At 33.9% G+C, this 18457-nt stretch overlaps 1 protein-coding gene and 1 non-coding gene across 2 annotated transcripts in view; both read left to right on the top strand.

Annotated features, from left to right (window-relative positions):
• LOC126975935 (matrix metalloproteinase-2-like) overlaps nt 1-18457 on the top strand; it is a 273897-nt gene that overhangs the window by 87807 nt on the left and 167633 nt on the right. The window contains exons 3-4 of the mRNA XM_050824053.1: nt 10955-11077; nt 13555-13724. Of these exons, the coding sequence (XP_050680010.1) occupies nt 10955-11077; nt 13555-13724 (293 nt within the window). The remainder of the gene's footprint in view (nt 1-10954; nt 11078-13554; nt 13725-18457) is intronic.
• On the top strand, nt 8459-8532 carry Trnat-ggu (transfer RNA threonine (anticodon GGU)). The gene has a single exon. It is a non-coding gene; the product is annotated as a tRNA-Thr (tRNA).

Below are 18457 nucleotides of genomic sequence, written 5' to 3'. Positions count from 1 at the left end.
TGAATGACATGATAGCTGACATGATCATAAAAACATTCTTTTAAAAAATAATATAAAAAATCCCATTCGCACTTATCCGGTTCTAAAACTTCAAACAATAATCAATCTTGTCTACTTAAATCAAAGCTTAAGAACTTATGTTCTTTATTTAATTTTGAGGGTTTTCCCTCGGTCATATGATATACATAATGAAAAGCAACCAAATTCATATAGGCAATTCGGTGTTTATTACATATGACATGTCGTACAGTGAAGCAGAAATTTGAATTTCAAATTCCTTAACGTTGCATTCAATTCAGTTCTGGATTAGTATTGTTATGTGGTATTGTGTTGACTCACGTTTTGAGTACAGCATTTAACAAAAGTGCTATTTGGATAATATAATAAAAACCGGTTTTGGCTAGTTGGAAGCCTGATGGTTCTGTCCGGTATTTATCTTTATCGTTATTAACGTTTCGTATTACTATTCCTTTATTAAAATAAGAAGTAAAAAATATTTGCCATTATTGTACTGTTATTTTTTCAATTGTTTAAAAATACAAAAAAACTGAAAAGTCGCTATCCCTATGGATAGCGGAATAAATGTATGTAACAGTAAATTGAAAAAAATCAATGGTGCATATAAGGAACCTCATAATATGTGTATGTTATGATTATATTATGTTCCCGGGTCAGAGCTTATCACTCTTGCTTAAATAAAACTGCTCGTGGTGGCGTAGTGGGGCGGCTCGTTCCCTAATACATGTGCAAAGGAAATACCATTTTAAGTAATAAGTTTAAATATATAATGCTCGTATATAAGCTTTACTTATTTACAGTCTGCTTTATATAATTGAAGTTGCCTAAACACTCGTATAGTTTTTTTATGATAAGAAAGGACGAGTCGAGCAGAACGTTCAGCTGATAGTAACTGACACGACCTGCCCATTACAATTCAGTGCCGCTCAGGATTCTTGAAATAATCAAAAATTATGAGCGGCACTGCAATTGCGCTCGTTACCTTGAGACGTAAGATGTTAAGTCTCATTTGCACAGTAATTTTACTAGCTACGTCGCCCTCCAGACCGAAACACAGTAATGCTCACACATTACTGCTTCACGGCAGTTGTGGTACCCATAATACCGGTACTACTGGTATAGTGTAAATCTCTATGGCTCAACGCGCCTAAAAAAGAAATTACTTCGATAAGCCATATCAAAAATCGAAAACACATCTCAAAATATCAGCAGTCTAGTAATTTGTCGACGACTGTACAATACTCTACGATCGACCGATACGCTTCTATCATTACAAAATAGGTCGCAGGAAGTTCGCATTAACATATTCATTAACGAATTATACTACGACAAGCTGCGTCTCATTGATCACTGAAATAAAGTAGGCATCTATTGTAATTACATTCCTATTATGGCTATACATGTGTGGCTTTTTATGGAATTGCTAAAGGTATCTAAGTGATGATTCCTGCCCTCTTATTCCAACGCGAAAAGCTATTAAGAATGTTTTTAAATGAATTTTATTTGATTATCACCACGGTTGTTTGATCTTCGCCCGCCTTTTGTTTCGGTTTACGAATTCATATACCTATGTGTTTTTTTATTGCTATTGCCATTCTAATAGTGTTACAAGAGAGAATAGGTTGGGGTGCTCACCTACCATCAGATAACCTGGATGTATGTTCCTTTGTCCTCTTCCATAATAAAAAAAAATTTAACAAAATAACAACCGACTTCAAAAACACTATTCCAAAACAATAGATATAATATGTACTAAAAAGTATAAAAATAATTGCGTATTTTTATACAATTTAATTAATTATTCTAATTCAAGTTATGTTTATGGTTATTGTTGGAATCGTTGTCCTTCCGCCGCGACCCGATCTCGCCTCTCGCCTCCTCACGACTCAACCACATCTCACCTATAACTATGTATGTAGTCACAAACCTATCTCGATGACACCGACTCCAAAAATTAAGTTTTTAAGAGTTTATAATTCCATAAGGTCTTTTTGGGTATCACGTTAGATAAAAAATTTCAGTGGGGTCCACATATTTCCCATCTAGCAGATAGACTCAGCTCTGCAGCATATGCAGTTTGAAAGATTAGAGAGTACACGAATGTTGCGACCGCTAGATTAGTGTACTTTAGTTATTTTCACAGCATCATGACGTACGGTATATTACTATGGGGTCATGCTGCTGACATTGATATTGTGTTTGCACTGCAAAAGAGAGCTGTTCGTGCTATATATCAGCTTGGTTATAGACAGTCTCTCAAAGAAAAATTTAAAGAAATAAATATTATGACTGTTCATTGTCAGTACATTTATGAAAATTTAATATATGTTCACAAAAATCGTCACCTTTTTGCTCTTAATAGTGATTTTCATTATTATAACACTAGAAATAAGGGATTGCTTCTAACTAATTCTAGTAAGCTTCATAAGATACCTAATAGCTTTAAGGGTAAATGTATACACTTCTTCAATAAAGTCCCAGCCACTGTTCAGGCATTATGTATAAATAAATTTAAATGTTTTATAAAAAAATGGCTCTGTCGTAAATCCTATTACTCCACTGCTGAATATCTAAATGATCGGACAGCCTGGGACTAGATTGTGATTATTTTATAGCGATAGAAATGACTGTACAGTATTGCATATTTTTATTGAAAAGAGCGCAAAAAAAAGAATGCTGGGAGAGTTTCTTGCGCCGCTTCTTCTCTCTCAGAGCGCCATTTGTTTCCGAAGCGGTAGTAGTATCTAGTAGTATAAGAAGTGACATCAAAAAGAATTCTAAAGGAATCAATTTTGAGAAAATAAATGCCTTTTATGCCTTTTTATGCCTTTCATATTTTAAATTTAATGCACGGCACTTCGCCTTATATTTTTGCTTATTCAAGGCTTAAGTACACAGAAATCCATTAAACTTTTAAGTTTCCATAAATCTCGTGTTTTCTTCGCCAATATTAGAATACAATTTCAAAATGTGTGCACACAATATTACTCTTGTTTAAGAATCGCTCCCACGTCTCATCTCATTGATATTAATTAGTTAACAGATGTTCGAATGTAAGTTAACCTATTAACCGCCATTGCTGTTGCAAAAACTTAATGTCTGATTCATTCAACGCTAAAATTAAATACTCCTCATAACTCCTCCTAAATGTTTGTAGTTTGTTCTATCTGAATTGTGCGATGTGTTTATGGGAAAGGAGATCAAACAGGTCACATAATGTTAAGGGTCAGCTGTTGACTACTATCTTTTGCACCTCAGGAATCCCAAGAGCATTTCTGGTTGTAGGTCACTATTTTTTTTAAGGCTGGAGACCTAGGTTACGTCTTCCGTACAAGATCGCCATAGTTTTAATTCAGAATTAGAAGCATTTTAAATTAGTTACAAACATAATTCAATTTTCTTTACAAAAATAACAAAACTTTGTTATGTTAAATAGTATGTGTAAACAGTTAATAATTTTTAATACAATTTTTATCTAGATGAAATGATTAACATGGCTCCAACTGTAAAAGTTAGGGGTATTTTAGTGAATTTATTTCGCAATGTCTATTAAAGATAGAAATGTAAAGAAAAAATAAATTTTCCTTCTTATATATTGTAGACATATAATTATCTTTTGTAAAAATAAAAGCTTTATTAAAACTGTTAAGAAATGGTTTCAATTATGCACTATTTTGGCGTTTTTAGGATAACGGCGTTAAAGGTACATTTAACATATCAAACAGGATGCACAGACAAACAGACAAACTGTACCCTAGCAGGTCCGAAGTCGAATGTTCGGATATTAAATGATAGCTCTTAACTGCGGTTATAAGCCCGTTAAATATGCTCTGTAAGAGCTTATGTACTAGTTGGAGAGGTGAGTGTGTGCATATGTGTATAAAGGTCACACACACTACATCTCCCTCCTAAAAAATAAAACTATTACATATAAATAGAAGTAATCCTTATGAAAAAGAAGTAATTTTTGTCATTCAAAAACATACATAATATAAACTCAAAAACTAACATTCAGTCAACACATAAAGCTTTGCACATAACGGAATTCGAATCAAGGACCTTACATGCCAGACCTTGCTCTAACGAACTACCATTTTTTGGTGATTTGGACAATTTTCTACGTGATAAAAAGTTTTCTTCTCAGGAGGCCTAGGCAGTACAAAATGCTTACACCCAGTTTGTCGAATCTAGATCACCACAGTTCTATTGCAGAGGCATAAATGACCTTCCAATTAGATGGCGGCAATATATACATAATAATGGTTATTATTTTAATTAAATAAATATATTAATTAAAAAAAAAACTTTTTCAATTTTTTAATACAAATCGGTAATTTCATACTTTAACCCCTAAAATTAACGTGAGGGTCACTAACCCCTGTGCCAAGTTATCATCACGGTAATTATATGTATGGTGTGGTACAGTCGATGACAGGGAATGTCACCAAATGATGGAACTGCATCAGCTGTTGTTTAGTGGACGCTAATGACAACAGCCCATGTTGTATTTTAATTATATTTTAATTAACATACCAATGTCTGCTGCGGAGGACTATGCTTTGAATAAAACATTAATTAGCTAATTACTTACAGACAATTCTCTACAGGGTTTTAGTTACATAAATTTAGTCACGTCTTAATAAATAAATTAGAGGGTGACTACATAGTATCATTTCTTTCATAGCTTTCACAATAAATATATTGTTATAAAAACTCGGTTCCCCTAAAGGCGCGTTGTTCACTAATATAAGTATTAATAAAAATATTATATGAAAAAGCCACGTTTAAATAAACTGCTGTTAATAAATTCATGTTACCCGCCATTGTCCTGTCCACATCAAATAGATCTGTGGTTTATGATATTTCATTATCTTTAGCTTCAACTAATTGAAATTTATGGTTGTTCTGAGCGTATTATTTCATATAATACCTCCACAACTTTTATGTATCTCAATATAAAATAAAGTTTACTCAGATATTTTACAAAGGAGCTCTTACGAAACATAACAAGTAACAATAGTATCAACCTCATAGTACGTCACGAAAACATTGTCTTATAAAAATTAAAATGTTTTTTAAACCTTGAAATATCACTTTGAAAGTCAAAAGCTGCCCCCCATTTAAGTAGATCTTCATTCAGGCCTGTGAAATATGGGTGCAATAAACTTTATCTATTGATAAAATTACATAGCGTAAAATATTCAAATTCAAATATTTTTTTTCAAAATGGGACACATCCTATCTATCTATCTATCGATATCACAACATTACTTATTGAAAGTCAAAAACTACCACCCAATCTAAAACTAATGCCATAGACCTGAGAAGTACGGGCGCAACAAAAACAGCGGCCTTTTTTTCATAAAAAATATGGTTACAATATAAAATCGTACAATTAAGCTTATTATTTAATAGCGTGAGGGCGGTCGCTCTATTCCCAATCTGTGGTATCATTAAGAAAGCTATTAGCAAGTTATTAACTACTATTTCAATCGATTCAAGGTTCAAGCTAATTTTCCCTAATATTAAGTTTTTCGGGGAAGGATCATGGAGGGGTAGACAGCTCACTCTATCAGCTATAAAGCATCTCGCGTTTCGCCTCCTCAGGAGATGTTGAACCTCTGGAACTCTGGAATGAGAGTCAAAGCTGTAAAGTATATCCTGTAATTGAAGCCATGACTAGAGAGTTGAAGAAACAATTGAAGCTACATCGTGTTAGATAGCAATCAGTTAACTTCGCACTAGAGTGATCCTTGGTAACACCCATCGGCCATAAATATTGGCACAAATAAAAAAATCAATCAAAATTAAAAAAATAGTTATATCAAAATTACCTCAAAGACTGGTCATTTACCATTACAAAATTAATGAGCGAAAAAAAAATATATTTTTTTAAATGTTTTGCTATCACTGACAAATTTCGTGCAATTTTCAATTTCGTTTATAAGTCGTTAGTTACTCGCCCCCTGCTCCTCACTCCGCGCCGACAGTTTGATTCCTACATGGATACACTTTAATATGAATGTATTATGTGCATTAATTGAGGCAGGGTTTTGAAAATTTTCCTGACTATTAACTACATAGCCACCACGCCAGGCATAGCTACTTCTACATAGCCCGACATTTATGAAGTGAAAACTACTTTATAGTAGGGGAATATCTTATAGGACTGGCCGGCCTGATAATTAAAAAATATATATAGTTAGACACTTTGAATGAGTGAAATCTCGTGAGTTCGCGTCACCGTAATGCTTAAAGCAGTATATCTGTAGCTATACAGCTGACGTATTGTGCATCATTTGTGCTATGTACCTACATAATATCTTAAAAGTAAAATTGAATGGATTTAGTGACCAGTTCAATGTGTATATATATACTGTGCATTATTGAAATGCTGTTTTTGTTTGATTAATATATTATTGGGAAATGTTTTAAAAATAAATTGAAATTTATAATTTTATTGTTTTTAAACATTGTGAAATATCAAAATTTAATAATAAATTTCTAAATTTTCATTTGTATCGGCAGTCTCTCCCTGCCAATTTTTTTGTTTAATCGAATACTGTTGTAAATAATAAATTTATTCCCAAAAGTGGCGAAAATACAAATGGAAAAATTGTGTTAATATGACAAATTATTGTCAATCAGTAATAATAACTTTATACAATAATCATATTAATGTATAAAGATAATTATTAAATTTACATAAAACAAGGAGAAAGTGTTCTAATCTTCAACCAAAAGAGGATTACATTAAATCCACTGAAGTCTCATCAGCCGTTATCTGGCTCAAAATTAAGAATATACTTCGGGCTAATGAGATTCAGTAATTAATTAAAGGACTAATAGGGTACATCACGCGAGGGCCCGTGATTTGGGGTGTTTTTATCCTAGATTTGGAAGGTGCCGTGGACTCAATCCAGAATGAGCAAAACTAACACGCGATCTGTGTAATTAAAGAGGAATTTATATTCGAAATGAATCCGTGGGATAGTTCGTGCGAGTGAGGTTACTTGTAATAATGTTTTTGGAACAAAGTACTTCAATAAAGGTGCAGTTGATTTCATTGTATTTTCGAACTCTCGATAGCTTCGGTCCGGATGATGCTACGAAATGCAAATTCATCATCATCAGCCGGATGACGTCCACTGCTGGACGAATGGAACCCACAAAGATTTCCAGGACGCGGACGATGGGTCCTGCGCAGTCCTCATTAAACTTATACGTGCCTACTAACACTGTGTCTTCCGGTACGTGGTCGCACATCGAGGTCTTTTCTACCCCAACGACCATCTGTCCGTCGAACTATATGCCCTGCCCATTTTGTACATCACATTTCAATTCACCGAAATTACTCAAACGTTTTCATACTCACTTGTGTTAGTTAAAAAAAAGGAAAAGAAGTGATAAATCATAAGAATATTTAGGTGTTATGTTAAGTTATGGTGTTATGTTAGCAATTGTATATTTAAATAATTTATAACATAAAATTGTAGAACTATCAATATAGAAATAAAAATCAGACTACGCACCACAAGCAGCGCCCGTTCACGAGCATGATCCACGGACTAGGCATCGCATACCGCACTCATATCTTATGGAGGGATACCCGCCCCACGATGCTACCACAAGCAAAAGAGAGTGGCGTAGCAGTTGCGCTCATGTGAAGTCTCTCTTGCCCAGTAACTTCGAATATAACATGAAATCGAATATATCAGGCTTAGATAGTTTATACACCTAGATAGAGCCTCTTTCTGCTAGAGAAATGAATGAAAAAGGCCAGGCTACAAGCTATTGCTTACACACGCCATTTGTATGTCATTTTGTGTTAGTGTGCGTGCAATGCTCAAAATAGAGGTTAACAGTTAACCTTCATTTTTCTAGACTTTTCCCAGCAGTCAAGGTTTATTAGACGTATAAGACGTGATCTAAGATATCGGGCAACAACTTCCAAACAGGCCATAGCGAAATACAAGTTTTAAATCAGACTCTATCTACTTAATAGCTGAGCCGTATAATTAATATGAATACCACTCAATTAGGCACGTTCTGATTTCTGTGATCGATATCTGTTTTAACCTAATTACTGACATATTTACATTGCTTTACGGGCTGTCGCTTCGGTAAATTATCTCAAGTTCTGACCCAAGAGGCATAATCCTAAGTCAATGTGTCGGTAATTATTGTGATTCATTGGGTTTTATTGAAGGTATTTAGATTTAGTGTGATAGTTTCCGATAAAGTTAAGATTTTACTATGATAGCGTATAATTTATGCAGTGTCTATCCGGGCCATTACTACAACCACACCTATTTCATATCTCAACATTAACAGTGCATTTGCTTGATAGTTATAGGTTATAGGAAGTTTGTTTATATGTTTGATGGAGCCACAAGCTGAGAGTTTAGCAAGATCAAAATTTACGACCCATGCGTAACTCGAACGGTTGGCTCAGTTGGAAAGAGCGCTCGGACGGTACCCGAGAAGTCGCGGGTTCGAATCCCGCATCGTTCATAAATTTTGATTACAACATTAATTTGTATTATTAGTCGCAGAAGTGAGGGTTATCACTTTAAAATAACAAATTGTTCAGATTTGAAAGAGCGAAATCTCAGGTCAATTTCCTAATATGCAATTATTGGGGTTTAGCAGGTTATCAACCTGAGAGTTAAGCACGATACACCAAGATTTACGAACCATGCGTACCTACTCGAACGGCTGGCTCAGTTGGAAAGAGCGCTCGGATGAAACCCGATAAGTCGCTTATTCGTGTCCCGCAACGTTCATAAATTTTGGCTACAAATTTAATTTGTACATTTGTTTGATTATATACGCTGATAAAGTTTAAGGAAGACATTTAAACACAGTGACGGGCGCAATGCGATGGGCCCGGGATATCATTGGGGTACGCCACGCCATCTATATCTAGCGGACGGTTATTAATATTGCTATGTCGATCAAATATTTACTAAAGTACATACCAGGGAAAACACGAATTAAATCCAAAAAAAAATACAATTTTTTTGTTGCCTTTTCATTTGTGAACGACGTACTTAAATCAAACATTCCTACATTAAATACTAAACTAAATGAAGGCAAAAGGTTATTTTTACATTGTGACAATATATTCGCAATAAATTTCATTTAAAAACATAAGAACATTTTGTGCTTAACATCGACTCGACTTAACTCGAACTCGTCTAAAACTATTTTAAATTAGAATAAAACCAGTTTTTAATCTTTTATTTGAACGTTTATAACATCTGAACGAAACCTTAAAGTTTGTGAATCAACAGACTATTATTCACGCTTTAATAATCAAAAGCTTTGTTCCGTCGACATTGTCTCTTACTTTTTAAACAGACACCTGAACAAAGTTGAATAGAAGGGATTTATCACAAAGAGAATTAATGATCTGTGAAAGTTACTTGGGGATGTTTTAAATGTTTAACTTACACTTTGTGACTAAAGAAGGTAGTTGACTAAATTAATATTGATTTTCTCGATTATTTTAATATATTATAACATATCTGCTTCAGTTGTAATTCAGTTTACAATGTAGAGTCTTTAATATAATAACAAACTCACAACCATAACACTAGGATAATATCCACGGGTGATAGAACTATTAAAAAACGTCATCCCTATTTACTTAACTGCTTGCCCGAGTATATTTGAAACGAGCCTAACAAAATTAAAATTAAAAATATGTTAAAATATATCTATTGGAAAGTATTTGTTGCTAAATTGTTTATTTCTTGTTACATGATAACCTATAGATAGCTATTTAATAATATAGTGAGACTGTACGATCCCCAGTCAAAACGTGTAGACGGCTTTGGAGGACAATGTATATTATATTCTTAGTAAATAAATAATAAAAAAAAATCTATTCATCTTGAAATTATGGATTGATATTTCTGAGGAAAGAAACACGGCTGTAGGCTCTCGAAAAAGGTCTAATTTGTTAAAATTATTGTGAAGGTAAAATACCCAAATGTTGTGTACGTTCTTTGGTACTATTTAAAGCCATTTTGTTTTAAAGCTTAGAGAACTGGAAATAAAATAAAACTTTTATAAATTTTTGACGATTGAAAAGAACTTATCTATTTTGTATATTCTTATATCTTTGTATGTTATGGAGCTTGGACTGGAAAATTTTGATCCAGTTTTGGTATTTGAAGGTAGTTTGAATCTTGTTCTACTTTTTTTTTGTAGGCTTCTTTTGAGTTATGTAATTTTTTATCTGTGGCTGCCTCTTATTTCTTCGATAATTACTTCATTCCTTCTTAATTTGGCGTCATTTCTTTATAATCAGATATCTTATAGTGATATTTGTCCGATAAATTCCTATTCAAGACACGATTATTGTTAATTATCGGTTTTCGCTTTTGTAATTTTTTTTTCCTGATGATAGCACTTAAATAAAGATATATAAAAAAATACATATTACAGTAATTGATCAATAAAACAGTCATAAAAAATGAAAATTTGTATTAAATTCAATTATTCTAAGATCTACGGTATCACAAGTTTATTAAAGTACTTACTATAAAAAATATAGACTAATTGACTATGTACATAATTTTGATTGTTTTTTATAATCGGCATATTATTTTGTTATCTGCTTCAAACATATTTTAAGAGAAAAACAATCATTTGTTTAATGTAAAATTGAGTCTAATGAATGAGTGGCCAAATATTTTAAAATTAAATTCAAAAGAGCCAATTATGGTAAGCCAAATATAGAAATACCTATAAGGGTGGTTTACCCTATTTACTCAATTGCATGTTTAATGAAACATGATTTAATAGGTACTTATAGTAGAGTTTAGAATTTTAATATTATATTTTGTGTGACAGACATTGTATAGTTATAGTACTCTTTAATAGTGATTAAAAGTACAAAGTCGTATAGTGTATATTTTGTTTTCAGCGGAGCTACCTTGAACAATTTGGCTACTTGAAGAGAGGTCAACCAGAAGTCGGCAACCTTTTGATGGGGGATGTCTCGCAGTCTTACGAAGATGAATTTAGGATTGCGATCAAGACATTGCAAGTAAGTGTAATCTTAAGTTAAGTAATTAATTTCTAAAGTATTTTAAGAAAGGATGTTACTCTCTAATGAATAGTTTTTTTATGACAATAAGGGATGAGACGAGTAGGACGTTCATCTGATGGTAATTGATACGCCCTACCCATTACAATGCAGTGCTGCTCAGGATTCTTGAAAAAGCTGCGCTCATCACCTTGTTACATAAGACGTTGAGTCTCATTTTCCCAGTAATTTCACTAGCAACAGCGCCCTTCAGACCGAAACACAATAATGCTTACACATTACTGCTTCACGACAGAAATAGGTGCCGTTGTGGTACCGATAATCTAGCCGGTATCCTATGCAATGATCTCTCCTACTGGTAAAAGACCTTAGGCGCCTCTAACGACACCCTTCGGCCTGGGACTTCCCTATTACTTTTATGCCCCGGCTAGCCCAACACCTATATGGACCCCTGTATGGCATAATGGGTACAGACCCTGCATGAAATTCGAATCCCCGTAGATGCAAACATTTGTAAAACAATTTGATGAATATGGGATGTTTCTTTCCGAGTCATGGATCCTTATATGTGTTTTTGTATTTTTAATTATGTATTAAATATTATATCCTTAACTTGAAAGAGAGAAGAACATCTCTTACGGATGTACAGCAAGATAGAATAGGAGAGTAAATCTATTGTGACCGTAACCGATTTTTATCGATAGGTCGTAAAAAGTCAGCCACCCTTGGCATTACCTCCTTAGTAATTTGAAAACACAGATAATTCACTGTGTTTGAATATTGAACCATTAGCTTATGCACACATTGACAAATCAAAATTGGGCGCGCACAATCGGGCTGTCAGATCGTCTAAACGAAAGTATATTGTAAATTAATTATCAATATTACATTACATAATTCTTGTCCAACCAATCTAAAGTGAGCAACATTAATAATTTTTTTTTATTAGTGTCTTACAAATTTTCGCTCAGGCCACGTGTCCTGACGCAAGTGTTATCATTTTATCCCATCCCAAGAAAAATGCTCAACGTCGCTAGTGATGTTTTCACTATAAAAAATTATAAGTTTTATTATACGTTTAAAATTTGAGTTTATAGTGTTTTTTTATATAGTTGTTGCATCTTGTACGATGGAACGAAACTCCCCGCATTTGAGGCCGACTCACACTTGACCGGTTTTTGACCATCTATGGATTTTTTACAGAATGTGAACACGTCATATCTAAGTATGTACCTGTGAACTCTTTTTTTTTATTGTACCTAGTTTGTACCTAGTTAATCGTTTGTACTAAGTGGTATTATTTTATTTATTTGTCTGAAAATAGATGTGACGCCATTAACAAACGAGGGTGGTCTCATTTGATCGGTTAGTCATCCCCTGTAGTTGATCATCCCTCGTCGTACACCATTGTTAGAATTGATTTTCAACTCAAGCTCACTGTTTTTTTTTTTCTTTAAAACGTTATCTAAGGGTCCGTTTGTCGTAATCTGATAGAAATACAAGACTGACTAAAAGTCCTCTGTGCTGGTAACCTAACAGCTTCTTCCAGCGAAAAAGGACGCGGCAAAGAAAACCAATAATTTATAAGTCAAAGCTAAGGGGCGTCTCCTAACAAGACTTTAAACTCTGACCTACTGTGTGCTAGCTGCTTGGATTTAATAGAGAAAAGAGCTTAGATAACTTATACGTCTAGATAGACTGTAACAGCTGTGAACACGTCGAAAAAATAATGGTGAACAGTTAGCCTCTATTTTCAGTAACATACGCACACTAAAACCAAGTGACTAATGACTGTTGCTATGCGCAGCCGCAAGAAGCTCTATCTAGACGTATTTAAATTTATAAGTACATAAAATCTAGTTTAATTGAAAACTTGAGCACTACGAATATTTTAGAGAGTATAAATCCGTTACAATTCTTCACTTACACGACCATTCCATGTTCGGCACCGATGTCATGAAAGTTATTCGTACAACTGGCTTAAATCAAAATTGCCACACTACTTTGATTTATAATAAAGATATTGAGTATCTTATAAAGTTTCCAAAACTTTTACTTGTCGCCTTTTACCGTACTATTCAATGATCGATAGAATCGCAATTTTAATGAATATTACAATTGTTAAGGGTAAAAAGGAGAAAAGAAGTAACTTGTATTTGTTTTTATCAGTAAACACAAGTTTTAAACTTGAGAAGTTGAGAATGACAGCTCTTTTTTTTGTTTTATTTATTTAGAGCATTGGTAACACTAACAACACCATGAGCTCAAACAGCGAAACACAGACGAAATAAAAGAAGAATAATATTTAAATCATTTTTCAACATACTCGAAGTAAAACCCCCATTAGGTATATAGGCAAAATAATAATCTTGATGTAGGTTACTCCATTTTATGACTCCTCGACAGTACACAAAAGTGAATAAAACGCATGTATATTGTAACGTCACCCAAAACTCAAGCGTCTTTTTAATTTACAGGAATTCGGAGGAATCAAGGTAACAGGTGAAATAGACGAAGCAACCAAAGAGCTGATGATGAAGAAGCGGTGTGGGCGACCCGATCGAGAGCCGGGTGATGAAAATGGGAGGAGGAAAAAGAGATTCGCGGTGCAGGGTGAGAAGTGGAAACATACGAATTTGACTTGGAGGTTAGTCTATCTATACCTATAATTAATGTGAAAGTTTATTGAATAAGAGGACAAACGAGCGTACGGGTCACCTGGTGTTAAGTGATCACCGCCGCCCACAATCTCTTGCAACACCAGAGGAATCACACGAGCGTTGCCGGCCCTTAAGGTAGGAGTACGCGCTTTTTTGAAGGTACCCATGTCGTATCGTCCCGGAAACACGGCACAAGGTAGCTCATTTGAACGGATCTCATGAACATAGGTAACAAAAGTCAAATAATAGAATTTTATCGATAACCTAAAATAAAATATTTTATATGAAACTAGTGGACCCAACAGACGTTGTCCTGTACACACGTCAAAAATCGGTCCAGCCGTTAGGAGTTCACTAACATACTCATGAGCTGGAGAATTATATTATAAGGACGGAATTGAGAATTTAAACCAATCTCAAATTCACTGAAACAAACAAAAAAATCATCAAAATCGGTCCAGCCGTATAGGAGGTAGTTTAATTGTGAATCTAAACCATTCTCGAATCCACCTGAAGACACACAACAATCTCAAATTCACTGGAACACACAAAAATATCATCAAAATCGGTCCAGCCGTTTAGGAGATAGTTCAATTGTGAATCTAAACCATCCTCGAATCCCCTTGAACTCATACAAAAAATTTCATCAAAATCGGTCCAGCCGTCTAGGAGGAGTTCAGTGACATACACACGCACACAAGAATTATATATATAAAGATTTAAAATTCTACTGGTCAGCGCTATCTATACAAAACGGCTAGAACTACCGCATCAAATCAAATTTCAGTGGTCTATACTCTAGGATTTGAAGCGTCACCTCGTAGTAGTGAATGTATAAAGTTTTTCTTTAAAGCATCACTAGAGGGCGGTGTTTTTCTTTTTTTTTATGTAACAGCAATAGGTACCACTAGCAGTTATAGTTAGAAATTTTACTAAATTCAAATGCTAAGTCGGTTGAACGGATCTCATGAACATATGTAACAAAAGTCAAATAAAAGAATTTTATCGATAACTCAAAAAAATATTTAATATAAAATTTAAAATTTTTGTGATCAGCGCCATCTATATCGATATGGCAGAACTACCACATTAAATTTCAGTGGTCTATATTCTTGCATTTAAAGCGCCACCTAGTAGTAATGAATGGATAAGGTTTTTCTTTAAAGCATCACTAGAGGGCGGTGTTTTTCTTTTTTTCATGTAACAGCAATAGGTGGCGCTAACAGACATGGTTAGAAACAAATTTCCAAAGTACAATGTTTTCGCAATAAACGTCCCAAAATATTAATACCTTGGATATCAGATGAATATTTGTATTCAATTAAATAAACAATTGTAATGCTGTTATTGACACTTTATGGTGGAGTTGATATTACGTTTTAATATTATAAAATTATCCGCACTACATAATTTAAACAAGATTTTAAATATTATATAGAAACAGTATAGTATATATCTTCGTTTTATTTCCTTATTTATAAACTTATGTCCAGTATTTGCTTTAGGGCCTCATAAAATTGATGACAAATAATAGTTAAATCACGGACATCGTAAAAGTTACGATCCTTTCTGCGCAGCTTAATTAAAAGAATATGTCCTTAGTAAGAGCACCTTACAAGCAGTGGGCGAGATTTTATGTTGTTTAACTATACTTTATATTTATACTATTCGTTCATAAGTTTTTGTATTGAAACAGACACTTATACCTAAATAATTTGAGTATATTGAGTACCAATGTAATTCGTGAGGTATTAGTTATTTAAAAATGTTGTGTAATAACTCATGTGGTACTATTATCACATTCGTGTATTTGCATACAAGTCTTTATCTACCACCCATAATATGAATCCTCTATAAAAGATTCTGAAACAGTTAGATTACTGCTAACATTAAAAAAGCCAGTGCTAGTAAAAATAATATCATCCGAAGGAGTGTTTGAAAACGGATGATATGATGTTCTACTGTATTTCATTACAACACTCGTTTGCATGATGTAATGGTTACTAGGACATTGGGTATTTTAATGCTGGCAATAAGCTAACTGTTTTAGAATCTTTAATAGAGGATTTAAATCATGGGTAGTAAATGGACTGAGCATTGAGCAAAAACCGTACAAAGCTGAGCACTCACTTCTAAGAGAAAACGCTATCCGGGCAATATTGTAGTTGCACTATCTTCTACGTTGGTACAACCAGACACACCAACAGACAACCTTTGGAATGATATGCCATGTGCGGTATTTCGGGGACAACACAACACGGGCACATCAAAAAAAGCGAGTTCCTAAAGGCACCATGCTACTGTGATTCACTTCGTGTAATTATGCTGACATCTATACAGCTTTTATTTACTTTGCTCAGACTTTTCTTACGTAAATCTTAGCTGGGATTGAGCTTAGCGTAGTCTTTGATTATAATATTATATGCCGCCGAATTCCACCTTCGCACGACACGCCACAAGTTAGGATTTCATCCCCACCATCTGGATGTGTGGTGGTCCTCCACAGTGCGGTTTTCAAGGAGGTTTCGTTCTACCTTCAACAAAGCCGGGACGATACAACATGGGTACCTTCAAAAAAAGCGCGTCCACCTTCCTTAAAAGGCTCCTGTGATTCCTCTGGTTCTGCAAGAGAATGTGGGCGGCGTTGATCACTTAACATCTGGCGACCCGTTCGCTCGTTTGTCCTTCTTTTCCATAAAACAAAAAATATTTTTATAGTTAATTGACATCTGAAATTATGCTGAGCTTAAGTTAAGATACGCCCAATACAAAAGTCAAATTCGCGTTTTATCACACTCAGCTCAGTTTTAATTAAGTAAAGTTTGAGTAAAGTCTAAGTAAGCCATAAGTATGTGCAGCCACTTCATTTCATGTTCTGATTGTTTGTCTGTTATTACCCTTTTTGTCAGGAACATGTGGAGGAATTAATTTGAAATAAATAACGTTTTAAGATGGTCACTAAAAAGCCTAATAAATGTAATATGTATACTATTATATTATATTTATATTTAATACCCAATGCAGTATATGTATTACAAAAAACTTCAAAAATATATTGTAAGTAGTAAAGATTTATTTAAAAGTATGCATGTGTGAAGGCGGAACTGTATAAGGTTTTTTTCATTTTACACTTTGGTGTTGATAATCAATTCCACTCATAAATACTTGCATCGAGTTATTACAAGTACCTAGTCCGAAAGACTTATTATAGTTACGAGGGAGAGAATTAGAGAAAAAAATTAAGAAAAAAAAGCACATTTTTACTGTTGTCTGACCTCTCAATACATTCTTGATAATACAAATTATGTTTGTGTGTTGTTCAAAGGTACTTTAGCGAATTTTCTAGAAACCTTGATAATCTTATTGTTAACATCATGAACAAACTCTGAGGCATACATTTCCGAATATGTGGTAGTTTTTATCGCTAAATAGGTGATTAAAAATCATATTATCACGGCTATACGAGTATAATCATATTAACACGGCTTAGATACGTGGCTAAAACCAGTATACGCCAACACCAATCTTTTGACTTCATCGCCAGATTTGATAGTACTACTTCCATTTTTGAAAAAATTGTGATATTCTTATAGTCGCTTTACTATCTTATTATAACACAAATAATACTCACGTTAGTTAGTTCCGGTAGCCATTTAAGATCTTCTTTATCAGTTCTTTATCAACAAACAGGTTTTACCTTCGATTTAAAAACGCTGGTTCTTTTATTGAAACGTTAAAATGTGAAAATTCTATATTATTATGTACAATAAAGCTACAAAATTTGTGAAGTTACCTCAAGTACTCATAAATTCCATCATGTACCGAACGAAACGAAAAAAATAATCGGTTCATAAACTATTACAAATTCACAAATTCAGAGCCCCCGCCTAGTCTTACGTGAGGTACTTAAAGGCCGGCAATGCTCCTGTGATTCCTCTGGTGTTGCTAGAGAATGTGTGTGTGGCGACGGTGATCACTTAACATCAGGTGACCCCTACGCTCGTTTGTCCTCTCTTCCATAAAAAAACTAATTTGAAACAAAATTTTATGAACCACGTGGGACTCGAACCCGAACGACCTCTGGCGTTCCGTGTCAGTGCTCTAACCATTTTGTTGTTAAAATTTTATTTGTGCATTAATCCTTGAAGTGAGGGTTATCACTTTAAAAACATAACAAATTCTATATATGTATATATTTTTTGAACATCGTAATCTTTATATGTCTTATTATCTTGGCACCAACTGCAGAACATTTAAATTTTAAGATATTTACTTGTTACTTTATGCACAGTTACATAGTACACAACATAAAGTATTAATAGCAGATGAAATAGTAATGCACTACAAAACGTTCAAAGGTGTAGCTTACCGCAAAACGACACCGATACATTTCAATTCCCCATCATATTCACAAATAGATGGAATGTCTCATACGACAGCACCAGCAGAGTTCAAACCATGACCAAACAGACAAAATGTAAATATATTTTCTGGCAGAAATAGTTGTAGCAGCAGTTCTACTCCGGCCCTATCTGACCGATAGCTATAAAAATTATTTTACTAAGAACAACCGACTTCAAATAAACTTTTCAAAAACAATATAATATGCACTAAAAAGAAAAAAATAATTTCGTATTCTTCCACAAATTAATAATCATTATAATGAAGTTACAATGAGTGTTACTTTTGGAATCGGTGTCCTCCGCCGCGCTCACGCCTA

The sequence above is a fragment of the Leptidea sinapis genome, chromosome 38 (genome assembly GCF_905404315.1).
Source record: "Leptidea sinapis chromosome 38, ilLepSina1.1, whole genome shotgun sequence".
NCBI lineage: Eukaryota > Metazoa > Arthropoda > Insecta > Lepidoptera > Pieridae > Leptidea > Leptidea sinapis.
The sequence above is the reverse complement of the archived record's forward strand: the minus strand, read 5'-3'. Positions and strand labels throughout refer to the sequence as shown.